Genomic DNA, 21,320 nt, shown 5'->3' with positions numbered 1-21,320 from the left:
AGAGGACACAAACAGATGGAGAAACATACCGTGTTCATGGATTGGAAGAATCAATATTGTCAAAATGGCTATTCTACCCAAAGCAGTCTATAGATTCAATGCAATCCCTATCAAGCTACCAACGGTATTTTTCACAGAACTAGACCAAAGAATTTCACAATTTGTATGGAAATACAAAAAACCTCGAATAGCCAAAATAATCTTGAGAAAGAAGAATGGAACTGGAGGAATCAACCTGCCTGACTTCAGACTCTACTACAAAGCCACAGTCATCAAGACAGTATGGTACTGGCACAAAGACAGAAATATAGATCAATGGAACAGAATAGAAAGCCCAGAGATAAATCCACGAACCTATGGACACCTTATCTTTGACAAAGGAGGCAAGGATATACAATGGAAAAAAGACAACCTCTTTAACAAGTGGTGCTGGGAAAACTGGTCAACCACTTGTAAAAGAATGAAACTAGAACACTTTCTAACACCATACACAAAAATAAACTCAAAATGGATTAAAGATCTAAATGTAAGACCAGAAACTATAAAACTCCTAGAGGAGAACATAGGCAAAACACTCTCCGACATAAACCACAGCAAGATCCTCTATGACCCACCTCCCAGAATATTGGAAATAAAAGCAAAACTAAACAAATGGGACCTAATGAAACTTAAAAGCTTTTGCACAGCAAAGGAAACTATAAGTAAGGTGAAAAGACAGCCCTCAGATTGGGAGAAAATAATAGCAAATGAAGAAACAGACAAAGGATTAATCTCAAAAATATACAAGCAACTCCTGCAGCTCAATTCCAGAAAAATAAATGACCCAATCAAAAAATGGGCCAAAGAACTAAACAGACATTTCTCCAAAGAAGACATACAGATGGCTAACAAACACATGAAAAGATGCTCAACATCACTCATTATTAGAGAAATGCAAATCAAAACCACAATGAGGTACCATTACACGCCAGTCAGGATGGCTGCTATCCAAAAGTCTACAAGCAATAAATGCTGGAGAGGGTGTGGAGAAAAGGGAACCCTCTTACACTGTTGGTTGGAATGCAAACTAGTACAGCCGCTATGGAGAACAGTGTGGAGATTTCTTAAAAAACTGGAAATAGAACTGCCATATGACCCAGCAATCCCACTTCTGGGCATACACACTGAGGAAACCAGATCTGAAAGAGACACGTGCACCCCAATGTTCATCGCAGCACTGTTTATAATAGCCAGGACATGGAAGCAACCTAGATGCCCATCAGCAGATGAATGGATAAGGAAGCTGTGGTACATATACACCATGGAATATTACTCAGCCGTTAAAAAGAATTCATTTGAACCAGTCCTAATGAGATGAATGAAACTGGAGCCCATTATACAGAGTGAAGTAAGCCAGAAAGATAAAGAACATTACAGCATACTAACACATATATATGGAATTTAGAAAGGTGATAACGATAACCCTATATGCAAAACAGAAAAAGAGACACAGAAATACAGAACAGACTTTTGAACTCTGTGGGAGAATGTGAGGGTGGGATATTTCAAAAGAACAGCATGTATACTATCTATGGTGAAACAGATCACCAGCCCAGGTGGGATGCATGAGACAAGTGCTTGGGCCTGGTGCACTGGGAAGACCCAGAGGAATCGGGTGGAGAGGGAGGTGGGAGGGGGGATCGGGATTGGGAATACATGTAAATCCATGGCTGATTCATATCAATGTATGACAAAACCCACTGGAAAAAAAAATAATAATAATAAAATAAATAAATAAATAAATAAATAAATCCAACAGATTCTGTTTTGCCACTGGTATTTTTCATCTTGCTGTGTCTTTTTAATGGCGATCTTGAGGAGGCATTTAAATGAGTTGTGAGTCTTAAAGACTATTACCAAAGTAAGTTGTGGGGGTCTGTGCTCATGATTATCAATCGTGTTTCCCAGATCCCCCTTTTAAGAACATAGTGCAACTCCCGCTCCTCTTTCTAAACAGAAGCTCAACTTTGGAAAAGGTGTGGTGAGCCCCAGAGTCCTCTCACTCTAGCTTTAGGAATCAAAGGTAGAATAGACTCACTATTGTATTTGGAGTTTAAAAAAAAACAAAACAAAAAAAAACTTTTACCGCAACTCTACTACTTAAAACCACTGGAAACAAGTATCACATACTAAAAAGCCTTAAGAAAATGCACAGATCAGGTGAACCCACATAGTCTTTGAGTAGAACAAAGCCCTCGAGTATGTAGCTTGATTGCAAGGGACTTCCTTGGTTTTCAGCAGAAGGCAATCTCACCTGGTGTACAATGCCCTCCTCTCATTAAAAATGCAAGATAGGATCTCCCCGTGGATCCTTTCTGCAGAACCTGGTGGAAGTTGGCTCCATTGTCCTTAGCAGTGAGTGGCATTTAATCAAAGCCTCTGTGAAACAATCTCAGCATTTCCTGAGCTCTGTGAAGGCATCAAGCGAGTTAAGAGGTCCTTTCAAAGGAATGGGAGACCAGACTTTGAATTTAGGAGTATTTGAAGCTTCTGCATAGAAGGTTAAAGCAATGTAATGGACACCTATTTTCTCTACTTTTTCTAGGACTCAGGCTAAAGACGTTCCTACTTCTCTGTGAAACTACGCATTAGGAATAAATCATTTGCTAGTACCCCAATGCATGGCATTTTGGCATAATGTATTTCTAAGGCTGGAAAGAGACCACAGAAAACATTTGCATTTTGTAGTATGCGTTTTACTGTGGATGCGGTGGTTTATGAACATTTTTTTCACCTAGTGAAGCAATTCCTTTTCTGCCATTGATGTTTCCATTCAAAAACTTGAACTGCAAATTCAGATACTTTGAAGGAGAACTTATTTGGGGGCCCAGTTCAACAAGCTTTTTCCTTCAACTTTTCATGTCTCAGAAGTTTAAATTATCTCTCTCCACTTGTGTATTTTCTATACATTGAATTTGCAAATGTCAGAGAGTTTAAGTCAATTCTCCTCCCATTCTCATAATTTCCTCTGCTTTCTGTTAACTCTTTCCTCATCAGATGAAAAGTTGAAGGAAAGATAGATTGATTTTCCGTTAGATAGGTGATCCTATTTAACTATGCTAATGGGTACTGTCTTCCAACTTTTCATTTGCATAACTCTTCCTCTTCATATCATATCTGTCCCCCACTCCTTGCTGTACCTCTGTGTTTATAATTTAAATTGCAAACAGTATCTGAATCCACTTTGCCAGTGTCCAGTATATCTGGTATGTGTTAATAATTATCTAATGGTCTTCCGTGTATTAAACTCAGTTAAAGTTTCATGTCAAATAATCTCCCTGAAGGAATTTCCCAAATTATGTTTGCTTACCTCATACAAGTGAACTTGTTCTTGGGTTACAGCAAAGATCAGTAACACGTTATTTTGCACCAGTTTGTCAATGAGTTGTCCAATTGTTGGATATTCCTAAAATTTAACACATAGATTTTAGGTATCTTCTTAACAAAACTATATAAAATAAAGGAATATTTCTTTCAGAAATATCTTACTGAGTTTGGCATTTCAGTTCTCACAGGCATTATTGTATCTATCATGCCAAGTAAACAAATACACAATTAGCATTGTTTTCTTAATTGGTTTAGTAATTGTTTCCCAGATCTTGTAAGTCCATTTAATTCCTCAGAGTCAGTGCCTGCCAATGTGGAGTATTACGCTCTGTCACTTCCAAGGAGATCACTAAATTTATTTAAAGACTTACAGTATGTCATCTTTTCAAGGGTAGAAATGCATGTCTTCTTCTAAGTGCCACTTGCCAGAAGGCTCATATTGTTGGGGAGGTTAGAACTGGGGGAGGAGCTGTTAGACTATGATGAATGCGACCCAGGTGACCCTTGCAGCTCTGGCTGGAATTGGATGGGGCGGGGTGAGGGTTGAGCAGGAGCGAGCCTGCTGAGGAAGGACACACCGCAGTTCCTAAATCCCTCTGACTTGAGATGTTCCTGTGCAGTTCTCTGGTTTGCTCCTACTGCCTTTTTGATGTCATGAACTGGTTTTATGGGATGTTGCAATTTTTACAGGGCAATTGAAAGCACGTTGTACTCAGGTTTTTTCTATTTCATTGAGGCGTTCATTCCTGACTGATATGAGCATTTTAAAAAATAAAGTCATTAATTATCATACTGGCAGATGACCTTTACTTTCCAAGACTAGAAAACACGAAGCCCATTTGCCTGGCCTGACTGCAAAGGTGGATAATATACAAAAGGGAAATTCACATTAGGGAGTGGTCTGCAAACAAGTCAGCTAAGACAAGTTAACCATGTCGGTTATGACTGCAGACAGCTCAAGTACAGGAACACTGACAAGTAGGCCTTCTTGTACGTGAACGTGCTCCTTGCATATATTCTCAGCACTTTAGGAATATTTTTCTAATATGTTCTTCATTCAAGTTGAGAGGAAAGTATAATTTTGTCTAAGATACTCAGGTCAATTACTTAACTGCAGATCTGGCTGTGTAATGCATGCTTTCTATCCCATTTGGATTTTTTTAATTACAGGATATCAGTAGAATCCAGATAGTATAAAGCTTCCTGAGTCTGACATTCTCAGCCTCCTCTGAGTTTCAATTGCCCAAACATTAGGTATCCTTCACCCTTAAGCCTGAATTCCTCTGGTGCTGGTTTCTCCTTCTCTCCATGTGTTTTTCGACCATCCAACCACTGTGCCTGTCTAGCCAGGATGGCACCATGTAGCCCTCCATAGGCAGGTGAATATGACTTTCTATTTGGTCCAGATATGCTGGTTTAACTCCCACAAATACATTGTAAGTTCCTCAAGGCCTGGGATCATGTCCTGTTATTTTGCGGCCCCAGGAGGCTGGCCCAGCATTGAGTGCATAGGAGGTGCTCAAAGGCCCTGGGGACTATGTTACAGGCAAGGAACTAGCCCACGACTCTGTGCATTGTAGCAGCTTGCTCAGCAAGAATGATTCGAACAGGTATTAGAGGAGAAGGTCATATCAGGTAACAGGCACTATTTTCTTCTGTTTTCCTGTGTTTTCTGAGATGTCTATTATGGGGCATTTGAATATTTGCAAGAAAAAAATAACAAGAAAAGTATACATATCTCAGTTTCTTACCCTTCATTGACCAAAATACAAAAATGTGGCTACCCTCACTGACCTTATAATATGGAAGGACAACCTACATGATTAAAACATATGTAAATTTGATGAACGCTACTGATCAAAAGTTGGGCTTCCCTGGTGACTCAGATGGTAAAGAAACTGCCTCAAATGTGGGAGACCTGGGTTCAATCCCTGGGTTGGGAAGATCCCCTGGAGGGAGGGCATGGCAACCCACTCCAGTATTCTTGCCTGGAGAATCCCATGGACAGAGGAGCCTGGTGGACTACAGTCCATGCTGTCGCAAAGAGTTGGACATGACCAAGAGACTAAGCACATTGATCAAAAGTTAGGTAGAAACATCCATGTTGAAGTTTAGAGATTTAGGTCAAGAAATGGTAGCAGGTAATTTACAAACCATTCAGTTCAATTCAGTTCAGTCACTCAGTCATGTCCGACTCTTTGCGACCCCATGAACTCTTTGCGACCCCATGAACTGCAGCACTCCAGGCCTCCCTGTCCATCACCAACTCCCGGAATTTACACAGACTCATGTCCATTGAGTCAGTGATGACATCCAACCATCTCATCCTCTGTCATCCCCTTCTCCTCCTGCCCTCAATCTTTCCTAGCATCAGGATCTTTTCAAATGAGTCAGCTCTTCGTATCATGTGGCCAAAGTATTGGAGTTTCAGCCTCAGCATCAGTCCTTCCAATGAACACCCAGGACTGATCTCCTTTAGGATGGACTGGTTGGATCTCCTTGCAGTCCAAGGGACTCTCAAGAGTCTTCTCCAACACCACAGTTCAAAAGCAGCAATTCTTTGGCGCTCAGCTTTATAGTTCAACTCTCACATCCATACATGACCACTGGAAAAACCATAGCCTTGATTAGACAGACCTTTGTTGGCAAAGTAATGTCTCTGCTTTTTAATATGCTGTCTGCTGGTGCTGCTGCTGCTATGTCACTTCAGTCGTGTCTGACTCTGTGGGACCCTATAGACAGCAGCCCACCAGGCTCCCCGTCCCTGGGATTCTCCAGGCAAGAATACTGGAATGGGTTGCCATTTCCTTCTCCAATGCATGAAAGTGAAAAGTGAAAGTGAAGTTGCTCAGTCGTGTCTGACTCTTAGTGACCCCATGGACTGCAGCCCACCAGGCTCCTCCGTCCATGGGATTTTCCAGGCAAGAGTACTGGAGTGGGGTGCCGTTGCCTTCTCCGAATATGCTGTTTAGGTTGGTCATAACTTTCCTTCCAAGGAGTAAGCGTCTTTTCATGGCTGCAATCACCATCTGCAGTGATTTTTGGAGCCCCCCAAAATAAAGTCAGCCACTGTTTCCACTGTTTCCCATCTACTTGCCATGAAGTGATGGGAGTGGATACCATGATCTTAGTTTTCTGAATGTTGAGCTTTAGGCCAAATGAACCATTAGATTTTTAAAAACTAATTGCCGATACTATAGTAAGCATTTCTATACATTATCTCACTTAAATTTTTTTAGAGAATGGTTTTTCCAACCTGATATTAAAATTCTGCATTCTCTTTCCTTTTTCTTTCTCTGTCCTACATACACCTCTGTAGCACTGTCATTTTAAATTCTCTGTACCATATTTTCCCAAGTATTAAATGGGGATAATATGACCTTTTCCAGGTTACTACTCAATAATTCAATTGTATTTTAGCATGTTCCAAGCACTGTGCTGTCAGGAAATAGGGATAATAAACCAGTTCTGGCACTGAGGATGCATGTTAAAGGCAGACAGATATCAGCAAACACATTTCCATCTAGTGATGGTCAAGAAGCCCTCTATGTACAAGAGCTTGGGAGAGATGATTGCTTTGGGACACAGTGGATGTCAAACAAGGACCTCCCCCTTCCCCAGAGAAGTCATGATGGAGCTTGGTTTTAAAAGATCAGTAAGAGTTTCTCAGCAGCCTCGGGGGAAAGGGCATTTCAGACAGAGGGAATAACATATGCAGCAGCATGGCAGCCTCACGGTCTGTTCAAGCGAAGCAGTTAGACACACAGGGTTCTGGTGAGGATCAAATCAGATCATATACATCAAAAGAGCTCTGAAATTTTTACCTTGTTTTACAAAAGTCAAGTTTTTTTTTTCTTTGAATGTCACCAGCATTTTTTAAGTGATAAAAATAAGTCAAATGTAATAAGCACCGGTCGGGCAGCACCTGATTAGTGGTTTCCCAAGGAGCCCCAGGGACCATGAAAACATGGAATTATTGAGGGAACATGACTCTGGGACCACCACTCCTAGGGTTAGCCTGAGCCTTCCTTTCTAGGGCTGTGGTTCAAACAGAATGAACTGACTATATTGCATTTTGCTGCCCTCTGGCTCTTTGAAAAATTGGGGAGGTTCTGGGATCATTTGTGTTATAGCAAATCTGAACTTATCACATATCCCCACTGCCCCCCTGCGCTCCTATGGGAACCTCCAAGGGCGAGGAGAATTGAGAAAGGCCAATCTGTTAACCTCAAATCAGAAAAGGCGCACTACTTCTACTAAGTGTGGGTCACTCTGCTGTGTGGTACAGCGACTGTTGCTTCATTTGCCTACTTGTAGCCCTGAAAACAGTGTATGTAGAGTATAGGTTACACACCAAGACTGTTGACATGGAGTATTCATTCTTGCTGTCCAAGTGACAGAGCCCATCGTTAGGAATGACAATGCCCGCCAGTTTGCTGTCCATTCCAAAATGAGAGTCGGCATCACTCACAAAGACCAGGAGATGGAGGGAATCATTCCGCCAGCCAATTTTTTCCTACAATGATAAAGAAGCATTTGGCTTGTATGGAAGAGAGACAGGCATTTATTGAGAGTGAATCACTTATGCTTGGACACATTCAGATTATCAAAAAAATATATTGCTAGTCAGTCTATTTTAGACTTTTTCATCTATTGTGAGTTGGTAATATTAATGTATTAAAAATTAAATTATGAGACATTTGTTTTATCCTGGATTATATTTTCAGATGATTTATGCTTCAGAAAAAATAGTTTCACTACAATCAGTATCCAGTTGATCTTGACTTTTACCTAGTTAATTATTTTTACTGTCCAGCTTTTAATTTACCAGAAAAATGAGAGAAGGGAGTGAGGGAGGTTGTAGATTATCCCAAATCCAAGCTAAAGCAAAACTAGTTAAGAATGCAATACAGAATGGACTTGAAGTAAGCCTGTTTTATTAAGATTTCACCCAACCTGTAGGCATATTTCTAGGAAAAAGAAATATTTCTCTTTTTGAGTGAAAAAGACATATTTCTCTTTTTACTGTTACCATCCAAAAATTATCAACATAATACAAGGATAAGAATTGCTTATCAAAGTGTGACTGCAGAGTGCTGCTAACTGCTAATTAAGATGGTCTGTTGTCTGTTTCTTCATACAGCTCTCCCCTTTAATTAAGATTTGTCCAAGAACTAGTCAGCTTCTCTGATCGCTCAGCAGTAAAGAATAAGCCTGCAATGCAGGAGATGCAGGTTCGATTCCTGGGTCAGGAAGATCCCCTGGAGAAGGAAGTGGCAACCCACTCCAGTATTCTTGCCTGGAGAATCTCATGGACAGAGGAGCCTGGTGGGCTACAGTCCATGGGGGTCACAAGAGTCAGACATGACTTAGTGACTAAACCTCCCCACCACCATCACACCAGAAACTAGTAGGACAAAGTTCATTGTAGTTATCCCCTTGTACCTTATTTTTTTCCTTCCTTCCCTAATTCCTTGGCCCTCCCATGTTCTAGGACCCTCAGTCCTATCATTTCCTGATATTTTCCATGAAAGTCATCTGAAAACAGGAGAATTGTTCCCATGGATATGTGTCTGATTGTCAAGGAGGAGAGGTATTCAAGAGAGACACTGTGGCTTTTGATGTTTATTTTGTTGGTTCAAAACAATAGCTACCTCATTGTATGTACAATTTTATTCTGAATCAGAGCGTTTTTACTTTTTTCATTAATTGCTACATTTGACTTTTTTTTTTCACCATGGTTAGCTCAAAAACTAATGAATACAACCTACATCTTTGTTATTTTTGGCTGCACCACACAGCATGTGGGATCTTAGTTCCATAATCAGGGATCAAACACACACCCCCTGCAGTGGGAACACAGAGTCTTAACTACTGGAATGCCAGGGAAATTCCTGATCTCGATCTTTGAGAATTATTTATATATGACTCCTTTTAACCAATTTTTCCCAACAGTATTACAATTTTATTAGATGATTTGAACATGAGGCATAAAAATTGTCCTCATTTCAACAAGATGGAAAAAATGGTGTGTTTTAAGAAAAGTATCTGTTGTAGAAATATGGTCACTAAAGGAAAGATAAAGTTAGCTAAGCTTTTCAAAGATTTGTTCACCAGAGATGAAATCTGGGTTAACAGAATGAAACACTACTCAACCTCAGCATACCTTACAGACAGCAGCTTGCATAATTGCATCAAATCCACCTTCTGGAGTGTCAATATTAGCAGAAATTTTCTGATTCTTCACAATTTCATTGAATCTTTCAGTATCATTTGTCAATGGCAAAATGTGCTTGAATCCAAATGTAGGCAAGCAAAAGTATGGAATACTACTGCAAAAGGAAGATGTAAAATATTCTTGATGAAATATGATAAAACACACAATGAATGGGTTTAATAGCCTAACAGCATTTCCTTCCATGAAGATGCATTTCCTAAAGTGCCTGACTCTATGACTTGGCTCTGAGTCTCACTGTTAAGGTTGTTTTATCATCTCCTACCCACCCCTTCCAAATGGGTCACACTAGCTAACACGAAGAGCTTGCTGTGTGTCTTGCATTGGTTCACAGAAAACAGATAATCTGGTGATCAGATGCTCAGTGTATGTAGTCACTACCTTCTATTGTCTCTCAACCAAAGCCCACCATTAAGTTTGCATGATGACAACAATTCTTTTGTATTCTGATAGCTTAAATTGTCATCAAGGATGTCATCCTGTAGCAAGACTAAGAGAGGAATCTGTCTTCTTCCTCTGCTCAGTCCTGCCTGCCCAGGGCCTGAAAATCAGACTAAGTCTTTTGATTCTAGAGCCCAACTTTATTGTGATAGAACAGACCATGTGGGCCAACCTGGGATAAAACCACTACTAAAGACAGTTTACATTTGGGAGAAATTCCATGTTTGGATGAGGTCTGCCCTAAAGACATCACAGTAGAACAGAAATTGCTGATCCTAAATTCAGTCACATTTTATTCTGAAAGCCATCTAGTAGTTGTACATGAGATTTTGAGCAAGTACTCAACCCTTCTGAGCTTCGGGTTTTCTTTTGTGAAGTGGAGCTAATAATGTACAGCAGTTTCTCAAAGTGTGATCCTTGGACCAGCAGCATGAGCGTCACATGGGAACTTGCTATAAATGCAAAATCTGGGGTGTGACTACAGACCTTCTAAGTCAGAACTGGTAGGAGTGGATTGAGAGACCTGTGTTGAACCAAGTCTTCCTGATGCATTGCAAAGTTGAGAAACACTGGTGGAGAAGGACAGAGACAAAAAGAAGTGGCCACCAATGAGGTTGCGGTGTGCTGCTTGGGAAGAGCTGGTTGACGTACATGAGCAGCTTGGCAAGTTCAAGAGCCTGCCTTGTCAGCATACAAAGAGCTGATGCAGCTTTCAGGATTTGGCTCTATTTCACCAAATTCATCTACCTGAGGTATATGGTCAATTCTCATTATTCACAGATTCCAAATCTTTGAAAATTCATATTGCTAAAATGTATTTATGACCCCCAAATCAATCCTTTCAGAACTTCTTCAATCAATCATGTACATGAATGAGTGTACAAAAAAGTTGATATGCATGTTTCCAGGGGAGGTCAAGTAAGACTCTGACTTCTTGCTTCATCTCCCATACTGTAAAGAAATATTCTTTTCAGGGTCTATTTGGTGACATGTGTGTTTGCATTTTTGTGCTTTTGGATGATTTTGTTGTTTGGAGTTGCCCCCCAGTGTAGTGCTCAAATGCTGTCTGGTATTCCTAAGTGCAGAAGACTGTGATGGGTCTTATGGGGAAAATACATGTGTGAGCCAAACTTTGTTCTGACCTGAGTTACAGTGCTCTTGGTTGTGATTTCAATGCTAACAAATCAACAGTATATATTAAATAAGACATCTTTAAACAGGAACATGCAGAAAACAAAAGTTATTGCTCCCTGGGTGAAAAAGTAACCAGAGATTCGCAGGAACCTAGCCCTGTGTTTCCCCTTGGAGCAATATTCAGCATTCTCTAATGCAGGGTTTGAGGAGACTTTATAGAACAAGACTTCTGTAAATGCTGAGAATCAACTAGATATACAAGTCAAAATGATTATGGATTTATTCACACTGAGAAATGGAGCTCTGCCAGAATCAGAATTCTGGTGTCTGCAAGGATAATCATTTACTTCCTGTCAGTAGACTTTCTCAAAAAGTAGACCATAAGCTGATGTATTCTCAGGCTTCAGAACAAGGGGAGTTTGAGTTCTGTAGCATTGAATGGTACAGTCTGAGATGTCCTATTTCCTTAATGAGGTATTTTTTTAGTTTTCTAATGATTTTAAGAACTCTATCTCTCAAAAATATGAAACATTTTTTTGGCAATTTTTAAATTCAGTTTACAATGTTCTTGGATATATGTACCTTAAAACTTTTTATGTAGTCAAGTTTTTCCCACCTTCAAATATGAAATGTATTTTAAAATGTGAAATGAAGAATTTTTAAAAAGTTAACCTACAAAATGATAATAATTTAGCATTTTTCTTAACTGCCTCTGTAATATTTAAAGTAGAAGAAAGATGCATTAGATTTAGAATAAAAAGACTGAATAGTTATCTATCCTTGGACCTCAGTCCTCATCTATAAAATGAGGGTGCTAATAATAGCTACTTCTAAAGTTGCTGGGAAAATTACATAAAAAGTATTTTATAAAAAGTATATAACTGTGTTTTGAGGTTTACATTGTCCCTGGAGCCCAACTAGTCTTGAAAGTGAAAGTGTTGGTTGCTCAGTTATGTCCTACCCTTTGTGACCCTATGGACTGTAGCCCTCCAGGCTCCTCTGTCTATGGAATTCTCCAGGCAAGAATGCAGTAGTGGGTAGTCATTCCCTTCTCCAGGGTATCTTCTTAACCCAGGGATTAAATCCTGGTCTCGTGCATTACAGATAGATTCTTTACCGTCTGAGCCAACCAGAGAAGCTAGTCTTGGAAATTGTTTAATATTTTATTTGGGGGCTGTTGGTTCATACTGTATCAAAATGGCATTAGAGCCTCTTCTGGAGCCAGAGAACTAGAATTCCTATCGTCTGGTCAGAAATTTGTATCTTTGTTGCTTAGAATTATTTGCTATGTAGTTCTTGCTGCTGCTGCTAAGTCGCTTCAGTCATGTCCGACTCTGTGCGACCCCATAGACAGTAGCCCACCAGGCTCCTCCATCCCTGGGATTCTCCAGGCAAGAACACTGGAGTGCGTTGCCATTTCCTTCTCCAATGCATGAAAGTGAAAAGTGAAAGTGAAGATGCTCAGTCGTGTCCAACTCCTAGTGACCCCATGGACTGCAGCCTACCAGGCTCCTCTGTCCATGGGATTTTCCAGGCAAGAGTACTGGAGTGGGTTGCCATTGCCTTCTCCGATGTAGTTCTTACTAGAACTCTAATCTTTTGGAAAGGAGAATACATTTTTTATTAATTCAATAAACATATTCATGTGCTGGGAGACAAATGTAGCTTAAGTAAAGTATAATGTCAGAGCTGGGTCACATCAAGAAATTTTGAGTGGAGACTGTCCGTTTTGGTCAGAGTTCTTCCTATAAAGAATGCTTATATTTAGTTGTTATTTTCTTAGATAGCAATTGAAGGAATTATTTATTGCTGACTATAAAGATATATAACAAAAGGTTAACACCATTATTTTTAGTAGAATTAGAAATGATTTCCATTTTTTATGTCTGTATTTTCACATGGTCTTATTACCTTTGCAATTTAAAATTATATACTCATTTTTTGTGTGTACCTATAGGAAATCTAAACATTCATGGTTGAGTTTTCTTCTTTGCAAAACTACAATGAATTCCTCATGGTTCAAGTCTTCAAACACAAAATAAAACACCAAATTAAATGTGAAATATTGTTTATAAAAATCCCTCAAAATATTTGATGGAGAAAATTTTCTTTGTCCTATTAAATATTTTTAAATATATATATATATATATATATATATATATATATATATATTACAATTCATTACAAATATGGAAAATACGGAAAATTTTTATTGCTGTGTCTTAGACAATAGCGTAAGGGAAACTTCTTTAAAAAATGTAAACTATTCAGGTTTCCTCCATGGTGAAATTTTTAGTGACCTTCCATCTAATGAAGGTAGAGAAAACAAACTACTTGAAAAAGCACTAGAGATTAGATTAAAACAAGGTTTTAAAAGTGTGGCGTGCAGACCCACAGAGGTCCCTGAGACCATTTAAGAGTTTTTCAGGTCAAATGATCTTCATAATAATAAGAGATAATATTTGTCTTTTTCACTGTTGACATTTTCACTGATGATGCAAAGTAAGAGTTAGTAAAACTGCTGGTGCCTTAGCATAGGTCAAGGCAATGGCTCCAAACTGCCTAGTGTTCCTTATATTTTTTGCCATCAAACATGCATGATAACAAAAAGAAAAGTGCTACTTTCACTTGATTGCCCTTGATGAAGCTGTGTGTGTTAGTCACTCAGTTGTGTCCAACTCTTTGCAACCCCATGGACTGTAGACCACCAGGCTCCTCTGTCCATGGGATTTTCCAGGCTAGAATATTGGAGTGGGTTGGGTTCTGGAGTGGGACACAGGTTCAATTTTATTAAGTCTATGCTCTCGGATACATGTTTTTTGCAAATTATTTCTGTGTGACCACATAGGAAACATGCATACAGTGTTACTGCTGTATACTGAAGTACATGTTTACAGTGGAAAAGCACTTTCATGGTTGTTTGAACTGTTGTTTATGGAACAACCATTTTACCTGAAAAAATGCTTGACAGCCCAAACCATCATTTCAACTTAAGTTTTTGGCAGACATCTTCATTAAAATGAAGAAAATAAGTCTGTTACTTTCAGGAAAACAACTATCAGTATTTGTTGCCAATGATGAAATTTGACATAACTAGAAAATTAGGATTTCACAAAACTTTCATCTGCTACCCATTAACAGCTTCTAAGTACTTCAAGACTTATCTGATGGGATTAATGATAATATTAACAAATATAATTTTTTAGATATTCTATCATGAAATTTTAAGATCTACGTAACTCACTGAAACTTCGTTTTCCAAATGACCAAAGCATTAAATTACAAAACCACATGCACACACACACCAATGAAAGAGCCATTCAGGCTCTTCCCTGGTGGTCCAGTGGTTAAAGAATCTGCCTGCCAAGGCAGGGGACACAGGTTCAAGCCCTGCTCCAGGAAGATCCCATGTGCCACAGTGCAACTAAACCTGTACACCACAGCTACTTGAGTCTGCACCCCAGATAGAGCCCGTGCTCTACAATAAAGGAAGCCACAGCAACAAGAAGCCCACCCACCTCAGCCAGAGAGTAACCCCTGCTCTCTGCAACTAGAGAAAGCCTGCATGCAGCAGCAAAGACCCAACAGAGCCAAAAAAATAATAATAATAAAAAATTTTTTTAAGCCATTCAAAGTTCAAAGCAAATCAATGGTTTTTAATGTAACAAAATAGGAAGTTCATTGACATGTTTTTCAGATTCTACACTGAAACGTAATTTACCTCTTGTCCAGTTTGAATGTAATATCAAAGAAGAAAGGTCTACAGTCATTGGAGAAATCTATTAACTGCTTTCCCCCTTTTCAACTATATATCTACATGAAGTTTGACTTCGTTCATGGAATTCAACCAAAATAAAATATTACCAGAGATTAAATGAAGAAGCAGATGTGAAAATTCAGTTGGCTTCTTTTAAATTAGATATTTTAAGAGATTTGTAAAAATTAAAATAGTGCCATTTTTCTTGTTAACTGTTGTTCTATTTTGGAAAATGTAGTTATTTTTTCTAAAGGTATACTATTATAGTAACATGCAGTGTGTTTTTCATTGTAATTATCAAATAAATTAATTACTAATTATTTTTATATTTTCTTAGTTTTACTCTCTAGGACACTGAATATTGATATTTTGAGGATCTTAATTTTTAGGAGTGTAAGAAAGTTCTGAGATCTAAAAGTTTTAGGACCGTTAGATTAAAATAACTAGAGAAAATTAGCATTAATGAGAAGAAGGAAATTAAAACTGGGTTTGAATGTCTATTATGTTCCAGCCTACTCAGTTCTCATGGTAGCCCAAGAAGTGAATATTATTATCCCCATTTATAAATGAAGAGACTGGCATTCCAAGGTTGATTTAAGCCCAGGTCTGGAAAACTCCATGTTTTTTCCTTTTACTTCTCTTAGCCTTTGTCCTAAAGAACATTTTATTTCTTAATTATAGGGTTTGGATTGATCAAAGGGTTGACTTTTGTGTTGTTGTTTGAATTTTTGGTGTGTAAGTGTGTGGGGAGTAGAATCTCAACAGAGAAACTTGGAGAATTAAGGACATGATTAAAAAAGAAAAAATATAATATTGCAGCAAAAAATTTTCATTATTTATAACTTTAGCTAATGGTAAATTTTGCCAATAAGAATAAGAGAAACACCTCTTGAAAACAGGAAAACGTTGACCTGTCAAGTGCTCAAATATGTGGTCCTTATTAAGGTTCCTAGTTACTGTAATTTGTGCAGGGCTCTGGCCTCCCTTCCAGTAGTCATGTGTGGATGTGGGAGTTGGATCATGAAGAAGGCCAAGTGCTGAAGAATTGACGTTTTTGAACTGTGGTGTTGGAGCAGACTCTTGAGAGTCCCTTGTACTGCAAGATCAAACCAGTCAATACTAAAGGAAAGCAACCCTGAATATTCATTGGAAGGACTGATACTGAAGCTGAAACTCCAATACTTTGGCCACCTGATGCAAAGAACTGACTCACTGGAGAAAACCCTGATGCTGGGAAAGATTGAGGGCAGGAGGAGAAGGGGACGACAGAGGATGAGATGGTTGGATTGCATCACCAACTCAATGGACATGAGTTGGAGCAAGGTCCGGGAGATGGTCAAGGACAGGGAACCCTGGCGTGCTGCAGTTCGCGGGGTTGCAAAGAGCTGTACATGACTGGGCGGCTGAACAACAACTAGGCCTCCCTTTACCCCACTCTATTGGTATTGACAGTAGCTACCACCTAGTGAGAGCTTCACGGTCAAGCTCAGTATCAAATGTTTCCTTTCATTATCTTACACACTCCTTACAACCCCCTCGGTGTGATCGGTATGCTATTCCAAACTAAAGTTTGGAGAAGTGAAGGGGTTCCCCTAAGGTGACATTATGAGTGAGTAGATGAGTAGGTACATGGTTACATGAGTATATTTAATGGATCAGCGGTTTAGAACAGAATGTCCAGAATTAGACACACATACAGTTAATTGCTTTCTAAGAAAAGCATCAAGATATTTCAATGGGGAAAGGAGAAACTTGCTTAAAAAATAGTGCTGAAACAATTGGATAGTTGCATGTGAACAAAAGATAAACCTAGACTTCTCCTCATTCCAAATGGAAACACTAATTTGAGATCAAAGACCTGAATGCAAGTGCTTCAACCACAAAGCTTCTAGAAGAAAACATAGAAGGAATCTTTGAGACATTAGGGTAAACAAAGATGTCTTAGGACAAAAAAATACACTAATGATAAAATTAAAAACTGGGCTTCATCAAAATAAAAAATAATCATACAATTTAGCAATTCTAATTCTAGATATCTATCCAAGAGAAATAAAAACATACATCCACACAGAGACTTGTATGCAAGTGATCATAGCAATATTTCTACATGATGGCCAGAAATTGGGAAACAACCCAAATGTTCATCAACGGACAGATAAAGTATAATAAATTTGTACAAGGGACTATTACTTAGGACAAAAGGGAAGAAACTGCTGATAAACATGAAATCAGGGATGAATCTCAAAAACATGATGTTGAGCCAAAGAAGCTAGATACAAAAGGTGTATAGCATATTTTCCATTCATGTGAAATCCAAGAGTAGGCAAAACGAATCTAACTTATAGAAATCAGAAAATGGTTGCCTCTGAGAAAGCAGATCTGACTATAAAGGGGCATAAGGAAACTTTCTGAGGTGATGGAATTGGCTCTATGTCATGTTTTAAGTGGTGATCACATCGGTATATTCAACTGTCAAAACTCATGAAATTGAACATTTCTGCTGTGTGTATTTTAGTTCATGTTAATTATACCTTGAGAAATGGGGGACTGGGGACAAATATTATCTCTGATATTTGCAACCAAGCACAATTCCTAGGAGTTGCAATCAGTGATGAATTCTTTTCAAGGTCAAAACACTTTTGGCCATCAGATTCTAGTTTGGAACCACATCGAAATGTCTTAAAATGATACTGCAAAAACTGTTTTATAGAGATTAATTTGTTGGTGTAAACTAGTGTTAAAAGTCAATATATGTTTGGAAAGCCATTTCATCTATACTAGATTCAGAGTAGTAAAAGGCTTGGTTTTGGACCAACCCAGATCTTGGTATAGATCACTGATTAGTCATGCTGCCACAGGTAAATTACTAACTTCTCACAGACTTTGTTATTTCCTCTCAATATAGAGATGATGGAACCTGCTTTGACCTGAAGTTATTATGAAGACTGAATGAGGTCATGTACATAAAACCTTCAGCATAGGATCTGGCACAGAGCAAATGGAAGTTCCTTTTCAAAAGAAGGATATCAAATACTTTTATTTTGACCATGTCATTGACATGTAGAGGTAAGCTATCACAAAGCAACTTACCTTTGACCATCACCCATATAATACACGGTTTCAGTAACTGATTAGAGCATATTATAATGGAGCCATTGCCTCATTTCATACTGAATTTGATAGCAGTAAAGGCTACAAAGGCATTCTCCAAGCAATAAAAGAAAGTCACATTTCCCAAAGTACATTAAAAATTACTCCAAATGCTGTTATTTTGGCAGCAGTCATTGTAGTGGAGACAGATACTCTGAGAAAATGTGACTTACTGTCAGTAGCCTCAGAGAGTGGTGGTCATTGAGGATAGAAAGCCTCTGAGGGGCTAAAGATGGGCTCAGGCCAGTGGAACCTACAGTAAAAGATTCCATCCTTGTGTCTGCAGAATACAAATCCAAATTTGTCACAGCCTGCCTTCCAAAGGGAGGCAAATATGGCAAATGCTGTGAAGACCCAAGCTAGAACTGGATACAGTAAATCCTGTACATACAAACCTTCAAGTTGTGAACTTTCAAAGATGCAAACATGCCCCTGTATGCCCAATTTTTACTGTACTACTGTACTTTTCAAGGTACTTCACTGTAAGATTAAAAATGTTTATTTTTTGTGTTTGTTAGTTTTTAGGTGTTATTTGTGTGAGAAGTTTTATATACGTATTACAGTACAGTAGTAGATAGCTGATTGTGTTAGTTGGGTACCTAGACTAACTTTGTTGGACTTAGAAAGTGAACTTACGAACGCGCTCTTAAAACAGAACTCATTTGTCTGTAGGGGACTTATGTATTACAGTGATGTCTGCTTGAGAATGGAAACGTGTATATGTATGGTTGAGTCCCTTTGCTGTCCATCCACCTGAAAGTATCACAGCATTGTTAACTGGCTTTACTCCAGTACAAAATAAATGAACTTTTAAGTAAACATAATAGTTTACTTAAAAAAAAAAAAAAGGATGACATCCCTTTAGTTCTGAACAACCTGGGCAACTGAGAGCTGCTGACATCCAATCAGATGGGAGGGAACTGCCAGGGAACCAGCAAACTCCTGCCAAGCTCAGCTCAGAGTGACTTTCTCTATAGGAAATCAGTGTTTGAAGATTTCAGAAAATCATTTACTTACCTGCAAGGGTTGGCCATTTCTTCTGGTGTTGTTTTCACAAAAGGGGAGACAGGTTTCTCCACAAAAGAACCAAAGCCCAGTCTAAAGTTGCTGGTTAATTTAGACATTTCCTTGGAGAGCAGGGAGCCCAGCTCTTTGATGGTGTTGAGGTCATCGTCCATGGAGGCTGAGAGGTCCATGAGATAATACAAATCCACAGGGTAATCCTCGGTCTGGCGAACTTGAACTTGCAGGGTCTGTTCAAGGCCTGTAACACCCTCGCAAGAAAAGATGATCCATAAAAACCCATGGAGACTTAGTTGTGACTAGAACTGTCACTAGCTATTTCATTTCAATAAGAACTTACCAGAGATACTTGCAATTCATACACTATGTGGCCAAGTTTATAAAGGAACCAACCCATGGATATCTTTCACCCATGAATTTAGAGCAACTGAAGGAGGTGAAAGTTGGGGTATTTTATATCTCCTTGGGAGAACTAGCATCCATTTAGATGAAAGATAAGCTGATTTTTTTTGTATGTGGGTTTTAAAAAGAAGAAAATAAAGAGGTGCTTAAAGCTACATTACAACCCTTGAAGAAATGTGAGGTAAGCCTTAACAACATTTGAGTAATTCAAACGGTTACTATTAGATAAGGCTATTTTTGGTAACACATTTGGAGTACAAAGTGACCAATGTGAATAAAGAAAAGTGTTAGCCTCGCAATTCTTTATTTCCTTAAGAATGGGAAATCTGAGTCATAATAAACAATGACATGTAATATGGTACAAGGCGTATTAATGGAATAGCTGTATTATTATATGTGCTGTTCCTGGAGGAGGGCATGGTGACCCACTCCAGTATTCTTGCCTGGAGAATCCCCATGAACAGAGGAGGCCGGTGGGCTACAGTCCATGGGGCCACAAGGAGTTGGACACGACTGAGCGACTAAGCACAACGCAGCATATATATGACATTAGATTTATTTATGAGCAGGTGATTGTGCAAATCATAACATACCAGGTCTCAGTTTAAGAGCCAAGCTTTGAGGTGAAATCTGAACGATGTTGGAGCTATTTTTCTGTCTGCCTATGCTGAGAGGCTTATTTTTAAGTATTTCAACTTGGGAGACAGGGTTTTCGATGAAGGTTGGTTGACATCCTTTAGCTAAAAGATTTGCTGGGGTATCACACCTTTCTCCAACTCCAGATAGGTGGGTAAAATTCTAAAAGAGAAAAAACAATAAAGAGAGAAAGACAACAATAAAGAAGAAAAAGAAGACATCTTTTATAAGATTACTTTTTGCATGCTTTGCTAGTTAGGTATCCTGCCTTGATATATTACACCCCCATATGCCTGACATTGATTGTAGGTCTAAAGTTAAAGGAAAATAACCAGAGAATTCTGCCAGTAAAATTTTGAGTAAAAGTGGAGTTTCCCTTTAATTGTATTCAAGTGAATTCACTTGACTTATTTTTTCCTTTTTTCCCTTTTTTTTCATTTTTCTTTTTAATGCTCACTTTTTGAAAGCTTCTCCTGTGCTGTGACCAAATCTTTGAAATAGCTGGGTCACAGAGCTGACATCATCATGTGAATTATCGTGGAGGATAACCTGCAGGTGTATGCGATCCTGGGACTGTTCAAATTCTCAGAGTGTCTATTGCTAAATCCAGTGACAAAGAGTCTTTTCTGTGGCTTCCGAAAGGTCAAAGATTGTGGTATTTCCCTATCTACTGCCTGTCCTGGTTCAATTTGTGGATGTATTACCCTTATATTACAGTATTACTTCACCAAAGTTGACCTCTTGGGGACGTTATTCTAGTTTAAGATCTTTTAGAAATTCCTCCAACATTGGCATGTGGGGAAGGAAAATGAAAGAGAAATGGTGTAAGAGATTGCTTTTCTGCTTTGAACTCAGGAGTTTCCCAGTTCCCCTCTGATCCATCTGAGTTTCCAGAGGCAGTGAGATGAGTGAGTGTTCCCAGGCAGAGATGCAGCCATCCAACCCTGGAACACTCAGAACAGAAAGATGTAGTCAAGAGATAAACACCTATCTTACCCACCAGCCAAGACTGCTCTTGAGTGGGTGAGGCTCTAGGCAAGGTTGAACTTCAGGCCTGTTGTCTCTCAGGCTTGGAGAGACACAAATCAAGTCCATACTGTTTTCCTTCATTCACCGGAATTCTAAGCCACTCTTGCTGTTTCACCAACTAAGAAAGCTACATTTCTCCCAAAGTTG

General features: G+C 38.9%; 1 protein-coding gene across 5 annotated transcripts in view; it reads right to left on the bottom strand.

The window, feature by feature from the left end:
* Positions 1 to 21,320, bottom strand: part of ITGB6 (integrin subunit beta 6) — a 145,882-nt gene that overhangs the window by 63,325 nt on the left and 61,237 nt on the right. For 2 of the 5 annotated variants that reach the window (XM_043894667.1, XM_043894669.1), the window contains exons 6-10: positions 20,102 to 20,306; positions 19,101 to 19,347; positions 9,533 to 9,698; positions 7,721 to 7,882; positions 3,350 to 3,445 (exon numbers count right to left, since the gene is read on the bottom strand). In XM_043894667.1, the coding sequence (XP_043750602.1) occupies positions 3,350 to 3,445; positions 7,721 to 7,882; positions 9,533 to 9,698; positions 19,101 to 19,347; positions 20,102 to 20,306 (876 nt within the window). Of the gene's footprint in view, positions 1 to 3,349; positions 3,446 to 7,720; positions 7,883 to 9,532; positions 9,699 to 19,100; positions 19,358 to 20,101; positions 20,307 to 21,320 lie in introns of those variants that run through there. The other 3 variants (XM_043894670.1, XM_043894672.1, XM_043894671.1) reach the window with 3 other exon arrangements.

Source organism: Cervus elaphus, chromosome 33, assembly GCF_910594005.1.
Source record: "Cervus elaphus chromosome 33, mCerEla1.1, whole genome shotgun sequence".
Taxonomy (NCBI): Eukaryota; Metazoa; Chordata; class Mammalia; order Artiodactyla; family Cervidae; genus Cervus; species Cervus elaphus.
Note: the sequence above shows the minus strand (reverse complement) of the source record. Positions and strands in the feature narration are given on the sequence as shown.